The sequence below is a fragment of the Filicampus tigris genome, chromosome 2 (assembly GCF_054856515.1).
Source record: "Filicampus tigris isolate MCC_2025a chromosome 2, RoL_Ftig_1.0, whole genome shotgun sequence".
NCBI lineage: Eukaryota > Metazoa > Chordata > Actinopteri > Syngnathiformes > Syngnathidae > Filicampus > Filicampus tigris.
Window position 1 is genome coordinate 4,787,229 of NC_141218.1, and position 18,507 is coordinate 4,805,735.

Sequence of the window (18,507 nt, forward strand, 5' to 3'; positions counted from 1 at the left end):
TGATCTAATTTGAAAGAAGTTGTATATTTTCCAGATGACGTTGTAATATTGCGATATTAGTCACGTGTTTGAGATCAAAAGTCACATACTTTTGTTAGTCAAGTTGCAATATCAGAATGAAGTCGTGAGGGTGCATCAACAAAGTAGTGAGCAAAGGCTGCAAAGTTATAAGCGTGATTTTATTTAATTCTTTTAAAGTCAAACACAAAAAGTCGGATATTTTCTGATTGAAGTTGTAATCTTATGTGAATAAATTTGGATATTTTTGTGCATTGCATTTTAAGAAAAAAGTGGTATCACAAGAATAAAGTTGAATATTTTTTAGATGAAAAAGACATTTTGAAGATCAAAGTTGTAATATTAGGAGAATAAAGATGCATATTTTTGGGATAAAACGTATATTGGTGAAAGTTGTAACCCTTTGAGCATGACGTTATATATTTTTAAGGAAAAAAAGTTGTATACTTTCAAATCGAAACGCTGTCTATTTTCAAGCAGACGCACAGATTCTAGATAATGTGCACATTTTCCCGATTCAAGTCCTATTAACACAAGAATCAAGTCGCAAAGGTTCTAAATGCCTTGTTAATTACACGTGATTTTCTTTTTTTTTTAATTATGTAAAAATCTCAAAATTTCAATTGAGCATTTTTGGGGCGCGGTGTGTAGAAATTTGAGGCGTCAAAATAACTATTCCATTTTGGCTAAGGGTGTATATAACACAACAAAATAATAATGTGGAAACGTGAAATGTGAACACTTTCGGGATGTGCTATTCGATATTTCAAACTTGGATTGGATTCGGTTTCACTCACGGCCATCAACAGTTCCGTCTTCTTCTTGGCCTCGATGATGTTGATCTGTAACAGAATGACAAGCACAGCTCCAGTTTGGAGGCTTAGGAGCTCACCCCGCCCCAAAGAATTGACCTCATCCCATGCTTACCTCCAGGACGTAGTCCAGAGCGCCGGATCTGAAGGCCCGGCGGGCGTTGAGGAGCGAGCTGCTCGCCTCCTCCACCTCGTGAGGCTTCCCGCGAGGCGCCTGAGCGTTCCTCGCCAGCGCCCCCTCCAGGGATTCACTGCTTCGCTCAAACTCCTTGCGTGCGTCCTTGAAGCGCCGCACATCTCTGGAGCAGCGGGAAAGAACGCAAACGGGACAAAGTGAGTGACCATGATGTAGGGCGCTGCGCGAATTGACAACATTTGTGGCTGTGACTCACTCTTTTACGAAAGTCTGGAGCTTCGTCTTGACTGACTTCTGTGTTATTTCTATTACCTCCTAAAAGGGGAAGATGTGTTAGGTTAGGTATTTGTTACATACTTACAAATTGTATTTATATTTTTTTTAGATACAAATCAAAATATTACAAAAACAAAGTCTCATATTTTATATCTTAAAGTCTTGTATTTTCAAGATTAAAGTTGTAACAGTATGGGAATGAAGCGGTATAATTTCGTGATAAAACGTCTGATTATTATGAGAACAGAGTTGTGTACAGCATTTTTGATTAAAGTTGTGATATTACAAGAACAAAACGGAATATTTTAAAGTCATGGGTTTTTGAGGTTTAAATTGTAATATGGAAAAAGTTGTAGGTTTCCGATTTTCAAGATTAAAGCCATAATATTACAAGAACAAAGTTACATTTTTGGGGGGTCCTGTGGTTTCTGGATTCAAATGGACATATTTCGAGGTTAAATCATATCTTTTCAAGATAAAAAATCGATTCGGCTTACTTTTTGTGATTGAAGTTGTGCATATATAAATGTTAAAATTGAAATATTATGAGAGTCAAGTCATTTATTTTCCAGATTCAAATGGAATCGTTTCAAGACCAAGCTTGTACTATTGTGAGAACAAACTCATTACTATGAGATTCAAGTTGAAATATTAGTCAGTATAAAGTCAGATATTTTCAAAATTAAAACCTGATATTGTCAAGATTAAAGTTGTAACATTACTTGTATATGTTCGGATAACAGGTCACATATTTTCAAGATGAAAGTCGTATGTTTTCCAGATTAAAGACAATAATTCAGCAGTAGCTTCAGTGCTGTTCCTGAGAAACGACATCAGGCATTGCGTGCAACAAGCAGACAGACAAACTAACTCACCCCCTGCGCGTCCAAGATGAGGGACAGCTTGTGGGAAAATGTCTGCAAACACTCCTTAAAAAAAAAAGGAAAAAACATAAACAACAACAACATGATTGGGATGCAAATGAACTGTCGGAGTTGAGTGCTTCTAATGACGGCGCTGGCTGCACCTCCATGGTGGTGTCCCCGGAGCAGTGCTGTCCGAGACTCTGGAGCCCGCTCACAAAGCTCTTGCTGGTCTGGTAGTAGACTCGGCCGGCCTCCAGCATGGCCTGGCATTGTTTCACCAGCTACAAGACAGCGTATGTGTGTGCTAAGAAAGAGCTTGAAAAATAGGCAGTACAGCTCCAAAATATCCGACTTGACGTCTCCGAGTGGTCAGTTCACACGACCATGTCAAGAATCAAGTGCGGGACTGTCGTGCCGCATTCAGAGGGAGCGAAAGGAGCCGCTTTGATTGGCCATGACTAAAGTCGAGTGTGACCACCCACAGCGGCACAGCCCTCCCTCTCGCAGGACTGTCGGCCTGTGCTCGTCTGCGAAGTGACCAACTTCGGGTTCAGTCAGCTTCTGGGCAGAATTAGGTCATGTGCTGCACAGAATTTATTTATTTCAAAACTATACAGCCTAACACTCATAAAAGTACAACTTTAAATCTAAAAACTGTATGACTTTAGATTATACAACTTTATCTGCCTCACATTTCGACTTTCCTAAAAAATAGATGACTTTTTTCTTGCAACATTACAAATTTAATCTGGAAAATATATTACTTTGCAGCTCCAAAAATGTGTTTTTTTTAAAATAACTCTAACCTAAAAAATAGATAACATTAAACTTGCAATATTTCACCTTTAATCTAAAAAATTCACCATTCTAAATAAATTCAAAATATGCAATTTTATTCTCATAATATTACGACTTTTATTCTGTACAGAATGTGGCTTTTTATCTTTAAAAATGTATGACTAAATTGTTGTCATTTTACAACTCATTAAAAAAACGTTTTATCTCTAAAATGTGGGACTTTATCGCAAATATGAAACTTTCTTCTCCTAATATTAAGACTTTGATCTAAAAAAGCTTTGACAACTTGGCCGATAACTTTGATATCAGTCATCTTACTTTTCATCTCAAATGTCTGAACTTTTATCTCAAATATGCGACGTTATTCCCATAACATTTTTGATTTGTCTTGAAAATATCAAACTTTTTTAAATACATTTTTCTATTATTAAAATTTTGACTCAAAATGAAAAAAATATTAACAATAACAAAGCTTTTTTTTATTGAAAATACAGTGTACAACTTTATTCTTGTAATATTACAACTTTAATCTTGAACATTGACAGCTTTTTATCCAAAAATTAATTGATTTAATTATTTAATATAATTAACGGATTGATTGTAAAATTGCAACTTCAACCTAGAAAATCTAAAACATTTGGAGAAAAATATACTTGTAGTATGACTTTTTCTCATGTTACACCTTCAAACACGTAATATTATGATTTTATTCTTGTATGATAACTGTTTAAAAAGTACAATGTTTTTTACTTATTATTGAAAATGTACAGCTTTATTCTTGTAGTATTATGACTTTAATTTTGAATTAAAATCAATTCTGGTAAAATTGTGACTTGATTCTGGAAAATATAAAACTTTTTTCTCATACTATTAGGACTTCAATGTAAAAAAATACACAAATTTCATATCAAAAGTATATATTTAATTTTAATTGCATTTATGTAAAACAAACTTCTTTTCTCGAAATTATCTGACCACAGTCTCATGATATGACTTTAATCTGAATAAATTTCCAACTTTATCATGAATGCATACGGTTCTATGATTTGAAAATATACAACTTTTTTTTCACCAAAATATACAACTTTAATTTAAAATAAATGAATATATGACTTCATTTTATTCACACCAAACTCACCTTGTCTAATCGTGTTTCAAGTTCACCCACGTCAGCTTGGACGGCCTCAATTTCAGCTCTGACACAAACACACAAAGGCAAATTGAAGTTTTTGAGAAAGTTAATTAGCAACAAATCGAGCCACTTTTTATTGGACTTCTGGAAATGTTCACACCTCTGCGTCCAGACTGCAAATGAAAGTCACGTGTGCAAAGTCACCACTTGCTAATTTAACCATATTCCCCCAGTAAAACAAGCAGCTGTAAAGAATGGTTGTATTTTCACTCGTGTAGGCGGCACTTCACCAATGAGCTGCCAGATTACACTCCAATTAGTACATGGAGTCATGCATATGGCGCACGCAGTGGACAAATTGCCAAATAACCCCTCAACCTTCACACAGACAACTTTGCTCAACATTTGTGTACGTGCCGGTTGGCAGAAGCTAACGCTAGAAGCACTGCTAGACAAAGCTAGTCTATGCTAATATTGCAGCTCTGCCTACCTACACAACCTACCAAAAATTTATTTTTAGAATTGAATTACTTTTTTTTTTCAGAAAATAAAATAAAGTTGAACTTTATTTTCAGAAATATGCCTTTGTTCCTTTTGGGGAAATATGAAACTTTTTTTTTCCAGAGAGCTGAACCTTTTTTCCTGAAATGTACAACTTTTTTCCAGACAATGCACAACTTCCCTACCCGTATGTCCCCTATCTTGTTTTTTCCCGACGTAAAGAATCCTTAGTATGGGCTCCCAAGAAAGTGAAAAGCGCAAGTGATTGTGCTAGTAGCTGACTGTTTTTGGAAGGTAAGCCAAGATAAAGAGAGACGAACAGCAACTGCTGTGCACAGCGGAGAGAGAGAGTTGCATGGCACTCACTCTTGCCACGCAATACACGGATGGACAGCTGTATGGCTGTGACTTTTGGCTTTGGTATACGTCATCTTATTCCTTTACATTATCTTTTAGTATGTTCTTATTTTGATATTTGACAGTACAGTGATATTTCCATTTATTCATAGTACACACACATTAACAGAGGAAGTACAAAATGAGGAAAGAGGCAAGAGGTAAAGATTCTTTCTTGTGTCAACGTCAATGGCCCAAAAGTGAAGTTTCACACTTCCTGTGGCACTCGGCTCACTTCCTGTTCACCTCAACTGTCACCTGGCAACCTGAGGCTGCGCTATTTTAGAGTAACAAAATGGCCACGCTACTATATACAGTACAGTACACCCCCACCTTTCTCTTGCTTTTGCGTCACCTTTTAGTGTTTTGTTTTCCGCTGCCTTGGCTGAGCCAAGTTGTCTCAAAGCTTCTCTGCGCAAATGATAGGTGTGTGTATGGGGGTCAAGTTTGAAAGATGCCAGATTACTACCTGCGATGCACAAGACTGACTCAGACCCGGGGCACACCCAAAAACTGCTCTCGCCGGCTTATATGCTTGTAACAGCACCATAATGCCCGCCTTGACATATGCTTCCACTTTATGGCTAAACATGGAAATTATAAAAGTGCTCAAACAGTAGTACTTCAGTACTACACACAAGACCATATTTGATTTTTTTTTTTTATTTCATGTCATTCTACCAAAATCTGACAAAAAGTATATATTAGGGGCATACCAAAAACTGACTTATATTTATTTACATGTCAGCAAATCGCATCTTTCCACCTCAATATGTACCATCCTTGAATCGAATCACACCCCATGTATTGATGTATTTCGATATGTGTTGAACATATAATACATACATACATATATACATATATATATATATACATATATATATATATATATATATATATATATACATACACACACATATATATATATATATATATATATATATATATATATATATATATATATATATATTTTTTTTTTTTTATTTTATTTTATTTTATTTTTTGTTTCTTTTCTTTTCCATCACAAGGAGTGCAGTGGTGCAGTGTTACCTGAAGCGTGGGGAGTCTTTCAAACACTCCTCAAAGTCCACTTTAATAGTCATAATCCTCTTCGTTTGGGCACAAAAAAACAACAAACAAATAAAAATAGAAGTAAAAAGAAAAATCCAACTTCGTCCTGGCAAGGTTTACTTTGTCATTTTGCGTCCTGCGGATTGTTGGATTTGTGCGGCTACTGTCTACGATGGAGCTCGGCAGACGTTTGACGCGTCATCAGAACTCGCGCACTCAAACGTACAGATGCGCACACACACAGACACGTACACGCACACACACTTACACGTACACACGTTGGAGTGTGTTTTTCTTGTCTGACAACTAGTTTTCTCCCCACGCAACACCGCCCACAGTGTGCAAACAAACAACACGCACACACGAAAGGACGTACTTTCGAGTCGAGCCTTGAAACCCACACGACGAACGTCATGCACCCTGGAATTCGATGAGTCACATGACTCGAACTAGCTAGCGCTTTCTCTGTATATGTTTTTAAGACAAATGTCGTGAGTCGAAAATGCTTTACAATGCTAAAAAAAAACGCGTTTAAAGACAGTTTATATTTTAAGTGTTGACTGTGCTATTGCTTTTCAGTTCAGTCAGATTATGTCGCGTTGAAAATGCTTTTTGAATGGTCTGAGTCCAAAGACAATTTCATTTTTTTGTTTCCACCGTGCTGGTTCTTTTCAATCACCACAGTATGAAAAGTATTGCGCTCAATAAAAACACGCACTTTAGAGGCGAGCATGAATGCCACGCGTGTGGCGTCACACACCCGGAACTCTGAAGAGTCACGTGACTCTAAGCTAGCTAGACATGAACGTGCGCCCTCTGCTGACCAAAAGGTTGCTCGACTTTCCGTTGTGTACGCTAAAAAAATATACAGTAAGACGAACCAAATTATATAATGGTTTACAATTTTTTTAACAACCTATGAAAAAAATATAGAATACATGGTTGGTGCTTCAAAACCCCACGTTTGAATTATGGCACACGCCCGGTGTAATGCAATGCTTTTATTTTGAACAAGGGCCGCGTGTTTCCGGTATTTGTCGCACCCTGTTCGGTCTAACTTGTCACCTACGTGCTGCCTCGTATTCGAGGCGAAGCAGGAGCCGAGTGGCGTTCTCTCGAAGCACCAGCCCACGCCCCTCGACCCCCAAGAACCCCCGCCCCCCGCTCCACAATGCGGCGGTGAAGTGGCGGAGGTGGAGATCCCGGGAGACGGCGCTCGGACGGAGGCTCGACTCCCTCACCCCGCCCCTCCTCCGGATCCACGATGTCGAACCGTAAGCACCGGGACAACCAGGAGATATGCGCACGCAAGGTCCGGGAGCTGGCCCAGTCCGGAGTAAACAAACACTGCTTCGAGTGCAACCAGCCCGGGGTGACGTACACGGACGTGACCGTGGGCACCTTCGTTTGCACGTCGTGCTCCGGAATGCTGTGAGTAGCATCTGCAGCCTGTGCTTTTCCAATTGCAGTTCTTGCAGGCAGCAGAGTGAGTGTGTATAGTAGAGATGAAGTGGCAGGCCCGGAGATTGCAGCACGCTTGCACATGTTGGTGCAAGAGAGGGAGGGAGATGCTTTCCAAGCATATTGACACACTCTCTGTCTTCCCACAGCGTTTTAAAACGAGTCATTGAGTGCAAGGTTTGTTTCTTTCCGTCCCCTCCACCAGCTCCTCTGGAGTGTGGGCGTGTGTGTGTGTGTGTGTGGACACATTTTGCATGTTCAGCCCACTCCTAGCAGCACTCCACGGGAAGGCCACTCTGTTGTTATTGCCCAATCCTGTTGTGTTTGATCAATTGAGTCCATATCCTTCATATCCAGCTTAAAGTCCATGTACAAGTATTGGTTAGATAAGTCATCGCACGAGTACAACAACCTACGGCGCACTAGCAGAATGACATCAACTTGTGCAGTTTTTCCTCAGTAGTTGTCCTACCTGTTTGCCGAAGTTATCCTACAAGCGAGACTGTTAAGCTTGATATGAAGGATATTGAATAATAATCCATTTGAGCATTTATTCAATATCCTCGATATCCAATTAAGGTTAATGCACTAGTACGCACTTTGCCTTCACTAGCAGGGGCGGAGCCAGAACGTGGCTAATGGGTGGGCCTGAATATTTCTCACACTGAGCACAATCCTCCTGTCCGGACACAACGTATATTCAAATAAAAATGACAAACTGAATAATATGAAGTTCCTTCGAAAAGCATGATTATGCCATTCTTAATATCCAATAAAAGAACAAAACACAAATTCAAAAATAATTTAATAATAATTTCCTAAAATATTTTCAGTATATATTTTTTCATGAATCTCACTGGGTGGGCAGTCTGTCAATCTGTGCACACCAAGGCCCACCCATGGTTCCGCCTCTGATCACTAGTACTACAGTTCAGTAGTAGGTCCACTGTGTCTTACTAGTATTTTGACCACCGTGACATTTCTGCACACCTGTAGGACAACTTTTCCATACGAATCTGACAACTACATGTTACTAGTGAGGCAAAACTACTTGTGGGCATTTTGTTGCTACTAGATCCAGGAGCCTACTAGTGCATGACACATGCCTACTAGTTGGGCCCAGTACTGTTACTAGTGCAACACAGCAGTTTACTTATAGGCCATATTAGTACGCCAAAAGTAGGACTGCGACTCCCCCTCGCCCCATATTTCGATTTAATATGCTTTTTTTTTTCAAGGTTCTCTTCCCATCTATTTTTAAATTATAAAACAATATCAGATTTATTCTACATCCATGTTCTGTTCTTACAGGTTAGCCTCACGCTAAAACAAAGGCAAATGTTCCGTGAATTAATATGAAAGACAGAATAGCTTCACTAGTGATCTTAAGATGGATATCAAGGAGATGGAATAAATGCTCAGACGGCTTTCCATATGCCCTCCCCCTCCCCCCAGCATGGATGAAGATTTCACACACGTTAGACGCCCCCCCCCCCCCCCCCCCCGACACCAACCCCGCACACCACGCACACACCGCGGCGATGTTTACACGCCCACCTGCTGTTTACTCTGCCTGGAATGACAACACATGAGTTGCGCTTGTGTTGATTTCTTTTTTAACCACTCGCCATCCTCCCCCAGGCGAGGCCTCAACCCTCCGCACAGGGTCAAGTCCATCTCCATGACGACCTTCTCCCAACAGGAAGTGGAATTCCTCCAAAACCACGGCAACGAGGTGAGTGACGCTGTCACGAACAAGCAGAAAGACGTCCCGCCCGAAACTCGGCCCACTTCCTCACAGCCTCTCCAGCATCCCATCGAAAGGATCAATGGACGATTATGTCCACAAGCTTTTAGGTGGAGTGCTTTTCAGTTAATTGCAGGCCAGCATGTGTGTGCTACTGTTCACGGGGGCTCGGGACATAGTAGACGCAACCCTAAAAGCATTTATCGTTACTTATAATTGAAAATCTCTAATATAGAGACACCATATCAAAATTATTTAAAAAAACAAAAAAAAACAAACGTTGTTTGCATTCCTTTCAGACATTCTCACTTAGACAGACAGACTGGTGTACGCAACACATTGTAAGCGTACTTGAACCCCCCCCCAAAAAAACTTGCCGGCATAATTCTGTGAAGAGGATAAAGATGGTATGTCTGAGAGTATTGTTATATTGTGTGTTTCCACACGGAGCCTCACCTGCCTGTTGGACCTTGACTGTAATCCTCCATCACGCTGCTTTTTGCTGTCAAAACGGCCGCTGGCCAACACGAGTTACTCCTTAGTCAACATGCCGCCTTGAAGGGTGATATCATAAAACACAAATATATGGACAGTCCCGCGAGTTCCCAAATGATGATTTGCGAATCCGTGCGATTGTCAATTCAGATTTCTCCAACAAGCGTCACGCAAGTAAAACTCAAAATAAAACTACCTGTAGTCCATGTTCGTCCATCTTCGCGGCAGTGACTTCCGCAAGTTTGGCTGCACACGTCAGCAGCGCTTCGAGGCCGCCACAAGAAGTAAATAATTGGCAATCACTGCGCCTAAGCATCCGACTAGATTTCCTTGCCGTCAGCTTCCCGTCGTTTGCCGTTTGTGCTCAGGTCGGCAGGAGGACGTGGCTGTGCGCGTTTGAGCCCAAGACGGACGGCTGCTCTGACATGAAGGACTCGCAGAAGTTCAAAGAGTTCCTGCAGGACAAATACGAGAAGAAGAAATGGTGAGCCGATGCCCCGACGCCATGTAAAAGCATTTCCGGGCGATAACATAACATGTCAGGGATTTGAATGGAGCTAATTGGACTCTCCTTGGTTGAAGAAGTGGAATAGAGGGGTTGCCTCCAGGTGAGTGACTTCCTCTTATGAAAGCGGAACCGAGATTATAACGAAAAAAAAGGCAAAGTCATTGTCCCGTAACATGTCACCTTGAAGACCATTTTTACAAATTGTCCCATCCTGCGACATTCATAAACTTTCTTGCAGGCATTTTTCCAAAAGTAAGAATCGGAGAGATGTGGAGGGACCTTGGAGTCCAGGTGTCCAGACCGTCCTCGTCCATGGTCCGCTGGCCGGCCAGCCCCCTCATAACCTGCCCCCCAACGCCCGGCCTGCCAGGACGGTGGTGAGAGATGCTCGCTGTCAGCAGCCATGATGTGGACTCCGGACTCATTTTCGCATCTTTCCGTCTCCGCAGTCCCAGATGCCGCATTGGGATCGCGCCTCGCCCGCCGACGCCCGGCCCGATGCGTTCACAGCGCGGCCTTCGCGCTCCCAAAGCTTCCGGGATCCGCCGCTGAAAGGTAACGTCACTAGCTGGACTGTTTTGCGCTGTAATCCAATCAATACATTTCCCTCGTGTTTTTTTTTTTTTTTCGGCTCTCTATTGCAGAGCAGAATGTCTGCGGGATTGAGAGACAGCGCCCGGGCTCATTGTCTTCAGCTCACGGTCCTTCCTTCCCTGCCCTCCCCCGGCCTTCAGGTGGGCATCCCAATTGCTTTCTCCTTCCTTTTCATGTGTCTTTCAGATTAACAGCCTCTTATGCTATGTGTGTGTGTGTGTGTGTGTGTGTCTTCTGACCTTGTAGCCGGTAGCTCTTTCAAAAAACACTTCACGTTTGGTAAGACCCGCCCCCCTTGTCCCTCTCATCCCACTGGTGTATTTGCCATATGTCAAATATGCATAAGATCCATCTCTCATGCATCGAGCCCTTTGCTGCTCCGATCAGACGAGTTCTCACTTTGCTATTTTTAGGAGGCCGCAGCTGCTGCCTGCGGTCAGCGGCGGGCTGCTGATATTTCACTCCACGTCGGCGGCGTCAAAGCACTTAAAAATAAATATGTGGGGCACCGCTGTAATTCCACAATCCTACACGTTAGATTTTTCAAAAATAGTCCATATCTTGACAACTACGGCTAGTAGTACATATTCGCCACATCAACAGTTCATCACTTGCATGCATTACATCAGCAAGAGAGTCTGTTATTTCAAGAATTTATCTGATTTTCTACGTATTTGAATAGAAATGAATAATAAAGGTTTCACAGTTCAGGAAAAAAAAAGACTTGCTGTATCAGATGCTAGCATGCACTGTGGCTAATGGTTGTTGCCCGCTAAGATGCTAACCATGCAAATCTTTCTCTTTCTCTCTTCTTTTGCTGTTGCTTGCAGTGGTGTTTGTGTAATGAAACTACCTGGCAGAAAGCTTGCTATTTCACTTAATAGAAATAAATCATACCGCTGTAATCCCACAGTGCGTACCTCTCGCAACCACTACGGCTAGTTGTACATATTCAACACATCATCAGTTCAGCACTTGCACACTTTATATCAACAAAATAGTCTTATTTCAAGTTGATTTAGACCAGAGAGTTTACCTAATTATGTGAATTATTTTCACAATTTAAAAAGGAAAACAGTCTTTATCTGCTGCTAGCTTTTTCTGTGGCTAATGGTTGTTGCCAGCTAAGATGCTAATTATGCTAATCTTTGTCTCTTTTTTATTTCAAGAATTCAGCTAATTTAGTAAATTATTAACTAATACAAATGTCACAGTTAAGGAAAAGAACGCCTTTCTCAGATGCTAGCATGCTCTGTGGCTAATGGTTGCTGCCCACTTAGATGCGAACCATGTTAATCTTTCTCTCTCTTTTTTTTTTATTTCAAGAGTTCAGCTAATTTTGTAAATTGTTAACTAATAAAAGTGTCCCAATTTGGAAAAGAAAGACAGGTTTTGCCATCCTCAATGGCTAATGGTTGCTAAAGTGCTTACCATGTGAATCATTCGTTTTTGTGTGCTGAAACCCATCAGCAAGCCTGCTATTTCTTTTTTTTTATTTTTTATTTTTTTAAATAATTCACACTAACCCTCAATATCTCTTCCAGCATGAACCCTTTACATTACTGAGCACTTTGTGGGTTTGTTTGGATTCATTTTGGGTTGTTGGTTTTTGATGTTTTTTATCTGTAGCTATTTCCTTTTTTGTATCGGTCTCAGGTCGCACCGCGTCAACATCGGGCGCCACGGGGCCCTTCAGAGCCTTCCCCAAATCGCTCAGCTTGGACTTCGGAGGGCTGAAACAGCCGCAGCCTCCTCTTCCTCACTCGCTGTCCCAGCAGCAACAGACCACTGCCAATGCCCAGGACAGGTACGCTGCGGTGTCCCACCTGGACAGCGTCTTCTCTGAAACAGGTATGCCACTTTCTACTGCCAATTCACCTTCAAATTTAGAGACACGCCACTACACTATGTATAAAAAGCGATAACTAATTTCTTCGTATAAGTATTCAGCACGGGATCCAATCATTATTTCGCCCATTGTATTACAGTCACTTAGTTTTAGGTATGTTGTCTTTAAAAAGGATTGCAGTGGAGTGTGCGTGTGATCCAGATTGTGACGGCCCGCTCAGCGAGGTTGCGTAATGTCTTTCCTCCAAATGCCAAGGCTGTTAGCCGCTGAATTACGCTCATTGTGTTTGCTCCGCATCACGCACAGTTGGCTTCAAAGGAGCCCCTTGACTCGTTTTAATCGGTTTAAAATCAGCCGCTTTTGACTCACCAAGGCAGATTTTTTTTTTTTTTTTAAATGTGTTAAGGAGGAAATCTTGTTTCCTGACTCACATCATTTTCCCCCACGTCAGTCTTAGATTTAAACCCTATGTTTCTCATTTGGATCAAGTAAAAATGTGTTTGTGAAATGTTTGTCTGCAGTACCACCTGCTGGGCCCCCACAGTATAGCACCCTGTTTGGCAGTCAGCTGTCTACTGGCTCCACTCCTGCCAGGTAGTTCATTTTAAAACATATTTTTTCGGGTCATATAATCACTTCTCTGCTGTTTTCTGAATCTGTCAAATTCTTCCCCTCTTCTCTCACCAGCTCTCCGGGTGTTGATACAATGTCCACCTCGCAAACATTTGCAAGTAAGCTGAACACTTTTTGATGTTTTAAATGTTTATTTCTCTCATACCTATCCTTTCTGACAAACTTGTTGATTCGCTCTTTTTGTGCTCAGGCCAAAGCAATGAAATGGTTAGTCAGGTGTCATCTCATGGAATAATTGGTTTTGTTTTTTTTGTTCATTTTCATTTATTTTGTTGCGACTGTGAGCGTGGCACACACAGTTTGAGTGAAGCAAATGACGTCAATAGAAAGATGGTGTAAACTTGTCGCTCCTCTGTGGAATCCTGATCATGGCAACAATATCACAGTGAAGTCATCATCATGCCAGGCAGAGCCAGATCACACCATGTGAGTAGGCCCCCAACCGCCGTGGCGGCCCCATTGCGACATCTGAGCAACATAAGGGAACTCTCCGACATGTACAAGACATGTCGTCCTGAATTATATGCACCCTCCGCCGTGGAAAAAAAGAATTCCTGCCCATGAAAAACGGACATTTAGCCCGGGCATCCTATGCACATCATGCGCGAATGCTCCGATAAGCTGTCGACGTTTCGTCCAAAATTCCGTCCGCAAACACTGACCCGTGGCATTTATTCTGTTCACCCCACACACACTGTGAGTTATTTTTTTGTCCCACTGACCTCTCCCGTCCCCCATGGCTCCCCCCTTGCTGTGTGTGTGTGTGTGTGTGTGTGTGTGTGTGTGTGTGTGCGTGCGTGCGTTAGATTTCCCCAACCCATTCAGCTCCAGCTCCACTTCCCAGCAGCCCGCTGCGCTGTCCCCCAGTAACCCTTTCAGCAGCTCCCTAGGAGGTGAGTTTCGGGGGGGGGGGGGGTATTGTCCGCAGTCCCGCCACCTAAGCCAATCACAAACCGTTGCCGTCTTCCCCCAGGCGACGGCGCGTTTGTCACCTCGCCCACTTCGGTGTTCCCACCGCCTGCCTCGTTTCCCCAAGAGCCCGCCAATAACCAGGAAGCCAACGGTAACGCACGTTTTTCTTCCCATTTGGCCTGAACCATTTGGAACGACAATCCTCGATATTGCCACTGCTGGTTACTGTGCAAATGTTTTTCCAAGGTTCTCCCCCCCCCCCCCCCCCATGGATTTATTACAGTAAGCAATATCAAATCTGTCTTCTAGGTTAGTCATATGTTGCACTACATTACACTGCTCAACAGCAAATTTGAATCAGAGATTTTTTACGCTGATTTCAAAAATGTCTTTACTTTTTCTATTTTTTTTTTTTTAGACGTTTTCATTTTTTAAAGGCACATTGTGTAGACTTTAGTGCCATCTAGTGGTGAACTAATAGAATGCAACGATCTAAGTTCCAAGCGCGTGCATTTTGAAGCTCACGCACTACAGTGCCTCAGAGAGACCATACGTCGCAAGCCAACCACCAATTTCTTCAGCAGAGGTGCAAGGGAAATCTCATCACAAACGACTTCTAGTATTCTGTTCACAAATCTGTTTTAATGAGCACCTCTCCTTTGCCAAGACAATTCATCCACCTCACAGGTGTGTCATATCAAGATGCTGATTGGATTTTATATTGCCCAGGTGTGATTTTGGCCACTTTGAAATATGCAGTTTGAAAGTTAAACCCAAAATGTTTGAATGTGTCTTTAGTAAGAAAAATAGCACTATGATAGTGTGCTTTCTAAAAACGTACAGTATTGACGGAATGAAATTGAATGTAAAAAAAGATTCAACAGTTTTGCCACATTATTGCTTCATTTCGATGAACATTGTGCTGTTCTTGGTTGTGCGCTTTGTCCACCTGTTCTTTGCAGGGATAAAGAATAGATGCCAGTGAGCTTTGTTATACAATCTATCAAATGTTTTCAGGCTTCGCCGCCTTCCCCGCATGCGACTCCCAGCCCAAAGTCCCTCGGCCCATGTCGGTGAACCCTTTTACCGTGAGTACTTTTTTTTTTTTTTTTTCAGCCAAATGTAGGAGGAGGCGTCAAGCAACGTCCTTTACATCTCGTTCTCTTTCAGGGGAACGTTTACCCCAGTCGGGGCACATCGCGAAATCCTTTCATCTGACTAAGATCCCCATTATGCCCCTCACTCGTCCATCTCTGGGAAAAGTGAACTGTAGTAGTCACCGCCGCCATTTCAACGCCTCTGGAGTATTGACTGCCTCCTCCCAATGTCCTCTTATTTATGTGCGTTTACTTGTGTGCGTGTTAAAAAAAAAAGCCTGAATGTAATTATGACTTCAACTAGCGAGTTCTATTTTAACGCCTCTAGCATTTAATAAAAATAAATAAATACAATTGGGTGGCAGAAATATACATGCAAAGCTCTGCCCCTTTGCTTTCATCCCCCCTGCTTCAAAAAAGAAAACTAAATGCATCTGTTTTTCAAAATATTTGCCAAAAGGAAAAGTCGCCCCAAATGTTAGTTTGAAGTTTTTGAAGGATCGCTGCCTTAAAGCCTGTCTTCTGTTTGTTTTCCCTCTCTAGGATGTTAACCACTGCCAGGCTGCATGAGCTTTGAGGGCTAAAAAAAAAAAAAAAAAACTACTGAATGTAAAAAAATAAAAATAAAAAAAAAGTAATTTCAGATTAATTTATAAAATGATAATGCTTCTTATACTGGACCAAAATGTTTTTTTTTCTTTTTCCTTTTTTATTTTTTTTTTTTTTTTACATGGGGTGTGGGGTGGCGCTTCCTGAAGGATTCGTGTAACCTCGGCTTTGTCATGGCAAGCATTCATATAATAATCCGTTTGATCCTTTACTGCTGGGTGTAAGCAGTGTTGTTTTCCAGAAAATAAAGCACTTTTACACCAAGTTCCTTCTTTTGGATTTCTCCACCAGGGGGCGCTCGTTGCCCGTTTTCCTCAAGGCCTCGAGGTTACGTTGGGATGCACGTTGCATAACACGCAGCCTGCTTTAGGAATAGTGCTCCTATTTTAGGAAGGCCGCCGGAATTATGGGATGCATTGCTTGATTTGTACTTGTGCGCAATACAGTTGACACCGTCTACTCGCGGGGGATAGGGAACAGCAAAGATTCAGTGTCGACGCCCATTGATATGCATTTAAAAAAAATCTTCAAAAACGCTGATAAACTGATAATATGCGTTTTCCACGGAAAAAAATGATCCCATGAAAATGTATTGCATATAAAAGATTTTACGGAAATAAATGCTCAAATAGGTTCAGTACAAATGTGCTTAAAAGGTCAATACAACTGAACTCTACATAATTGTACTGCATTTCACGGACTGCAGTGAGGGTAAGCGGTAGGGCTAATGAATGAATGGATTAACAAAAAGTTGAAGTCATGTAACATTATGGTCCATTTGAGCTTTAAATTCAGTGATTTTTTTTTCCCTCTACAAGTACCACATAGGATTTTCGAGATTGATTGTACAGTAGTCGTATTTTTTCTAGAATAAATGTCTTCTCTAGAATAAAAGGTGTAATATAATGGGAATAAATTTGCACTTTATAAATACACGTTCTTCCCTAATCAAACTTTTTACGATTGGAGAAATTTCGCCCGTGGCCACCAATTTTATTTTATTTTTTTTTTCGTTTCACCATTTTTCTCAAAAACAAAGTACATTTAAGACACTACTTTTTTTAGGATTACTTGTATAGAACTTTTGCCAGTCTTTTTTGTAATAGTGTCTTCTACTTTTACTGGACTGAGGGTACTTTCGCGTTACTTATGTTTTACTCGTTCAACCACAGCTAGTCAGCTACACGCAATTGAGTGTTGTGTTGTCTACTCAAAGCTCACGCCGAGTTCTGTGAACGCACCGCGTTCCATTGTACTACGAGTACATCGTGTGTCGAGGGACATTTGTGGAAAGTATTTCGCTACTCTGGTAAAATTTCCAGGTACATCAGTTGACTATTTTTATGACGAGTTTTAACTTTGTCTTACAAAAACAACATGTCACATATAATGTGTTTTCCGCCACGATGTACAATGAAAGTAAATAAAAAAGAATCTGTTTTTTGCATAGTGCAAAATTATCAAACGGATAACCCTTTTGACAATGCTTTTGACAAAACTTGACAATAGACATGATGTCTTGCGCAACTTATTCAATCTTTAAACAGCGACGACGCATCGGAATTCTATGTTCTCCGAGCTCACGCCGAGGTCCATGAACGCACCGCGTTTCAGAGTACTACTAGGACATCGCGTCGCGTCGTGTTGAGTTGAGTCGTGCTCACTTGAGTTGAGTGACAGTCCCACAGTAGTGGATCGCCGCGGACGCAGAACCAAGGCGGCGGGGTGGACACCCGCTCGAAATGCCTTCAAATTGCATTCGTAGTAAGTCATAGCGGGGTGCAGTGCGAAAGTTTCGCGCGCGAAGCGTGAGGAGGAGACGCTTGGGACGTAAACAAGACTCGCATCGGAGGTGGTGGGGGCGCCACTCCAAGCTCACATGGCCGAGTGGGGGGAGCCGGGAGATGTTTGAATGAGCTCCGTCAGCTCGCCGCGAGGATACGACGCGTCGCCCGGCTGGGAGGCGCTGGTGGCGGGGGACACGATGGACGGCCAGGCGGCGGACAACGGCGAGGACGTGCGCAAAAGCGGCTACCTCCGCAAGCACAAGTCCATGCACCGGCGCTACTTCGTGCTGCGCTCTGGCTCGGAACGCGGCGCTGCCCGCCTGGAGTACTACGAGAGCGAGAAGAAATTCCGCGGCAAGGCCCCCGTCCCGAAGAAGGCCGTGCTGCTGGAGACCTGCTTCAACATCAACAAGCGGGCCGACTCCAAGAACAAGCATATGATCGTCCTGTACACGCGAGCCGAGAGCTTCGCCGTCGCCGCCGAAAACGAAGCCGACCAGGACGACTGGTACCAGGCCATGGTGGACCTGCAGTGCAAAAGTCAGTACGCACGCACGCATACACACACACGCACACGCAAACGCGCGGAGGCAAACGTGGCAGGCAGCGGCTGCAGGGACCATCAGTAGCGTGCGTGCTTTACTGAGTGCTTGAGGAGTTTTTTTATTTATTTTTTATATCCATGCCAGGAAAGCAGCATCACAGATTTTTGTAGGGAGAGTGGAAGCATGTTATTTTGTGTTTGTGGTTTCTGTCATCTGGGAGAGTTTGGGACCGCTCGGGTGATATTTTCAACTTGTTTACGTCGG

General features: G+C 42.2%; 3 protein-coding genes across 12 annotated transcripts in view; 2 read left to right on the top strand and 1 right to left on the bottom strand.

Annotated features, from left to right (window-relative positions):
* The window catches only part of acap1 (ArfGAP with coiled-coil, ankyrin repeat and PH domains 1), a 16,007-nt gene extending 9,248 nt beyond the window's left edge, over nucleotides 1–6,759 (bottom strand). For 2 of the 6 annotated variants that reach the window (XR_015085800.1, XM_086024309.1), the window contains exons 1-7: nucleotides 5,986–6,758; nucleotides 4,045–4,102; nucleotides 2,270–2,389; nucleotides 2,118–2,171; nucleotides 1,223–1,281; nucleotides 946–1,129; nucleotides 816–860 (exon numbers count right to left, since the gene is read on the bottom strand). Coding sequence is in view for 5 of the 6 variants with exons in the window: in XM_086024309.1 (XP_085880435.1) it covers nucleotides 816–860; nucleotides 946–1,129; nucleotides 1,223–1,281; nucleotides 2,118–2,171; nucleotides 2,270–2,389; nucleotides 4,045–4,102; nucleotides 5,986–6,038 (573 nt within the window). In the remaining variant the exon portion in view is untranslated. Of the gene's footprint in view, nucleotides 1–815; nucleotides 861–945; nucleotides 1,130–1,222; nucleotides 1,282–2,117; nucleotides 2,172–2,269; nucleotides 2,390–4,044; nucleotides 4,103–5,985 lie in introns of all 6 variants that reach the window. The other 4 variants (XM_086024313.1, XM_086024311.1, XM_086024310.1 and 1 more) reach the window with 4 other exon arrangements.
* agfg2 (ArfGAP with FG repeats 2) overlaps nucleotides 1–16,175 on the top strand; it is a 16,527-nt gene extending 352 nt beyond the window's left edge. Inside the window, exons 2-16 of one of the 4 annotated variants that reach the window (XM_086024324.1) lie at nucleotides 952–1,163; nucleotides 7,095–7,437; nucleotides 9,109–9,202; nucleotides 10,078–10,193; nucleotides 10,456–10,594; nucleotides 10,667–10,772; nucleotides 10,862–10,951; nucleotides 11,058–11,090; nucleotides 12,468–12,662; nucleotides 13,182–13,254; nucleotides 13,348–13,391; nucleotides 14,100–14,186; nucleotides 14,267–14,356; nucleotides 15,223–15,293; nucleotides 15,376–16,175. In XM_086024324.1, coding sequence (XP_085880450.1) covers nucleotides 7,271–7,437; nucleotides 9,109–9,202; nucleotides 10,078–10,193; nucleotides 10,456–10,594; nucleotides 10,667–10,772; nucleotides 10,862–10,951; nucleotides 11,058–11,090; nucleotides 12,468–12,662; nucleotides 13,182–13,254; nucleotides 13,348–13,391; nucleotides 14,100–14,186; nucleotides 14,267–14,356; nucleotides 15,223–15,293; nucleotides 15,376–15,423 — 1,353 coding nt within the window. In that variant the 5' untranslated portion in view covers nucleotides 952–1,163; nucleotides 7,095–7,270 and the 3' untranslated portion in view covers nucleotides 15,424–16,175. Of the gene's footprint in view, nucleotides 1–951; nucleotides 1,164–7,094; nucleotides 7,438–7,525; nucleotides 7,645–9,108; nucleotides 9,203–10,077; nucleotides 10,194–10,455; nucleotides 10,595–10,666; nucleotides 10,773–10,861; nucleotides 10,952–11,057; nucleotides 11,091–12,467; nucleotides 12,663–13,181; nucleotides 13,255–13,347; nucleotides 13,392–14,099; nucleotides 14,187–14,266; nucleotides 14,357–15,222; nucleotides 15,294–15,375 lie in introns of those variants that run through there. The other 3 variants (XM_086024325.1, XM_086024326.1, XM_086024327.1) reach the window with 3 other exon arrangements.
* Nucleotides 16,176–17,503: 1,328 nt separating this feature from the next.
* Nucleotides 17,504–18,507, top strand: part of LOC147150984 (insulin receptor substrate 1-B) — a 37,735-nt gene continuing 36,731 nt past the window's right edge. For both annotated transcript variants that reach the window (XM_086016983.1, XM_086016976.1), the window contains exon 1: nucleotides 17,504–18,238. In XM_086016983.1, the coding sequence (XP_085873109.1) occupies nucleotides 17,824–18,238 (415 nt within the window). In that variant the 5' untranslated portion in view covers nucleotides 17,504–17,823. The remainder of the gene's footprint in view (nucleotides 18,239–18,507) is intronic.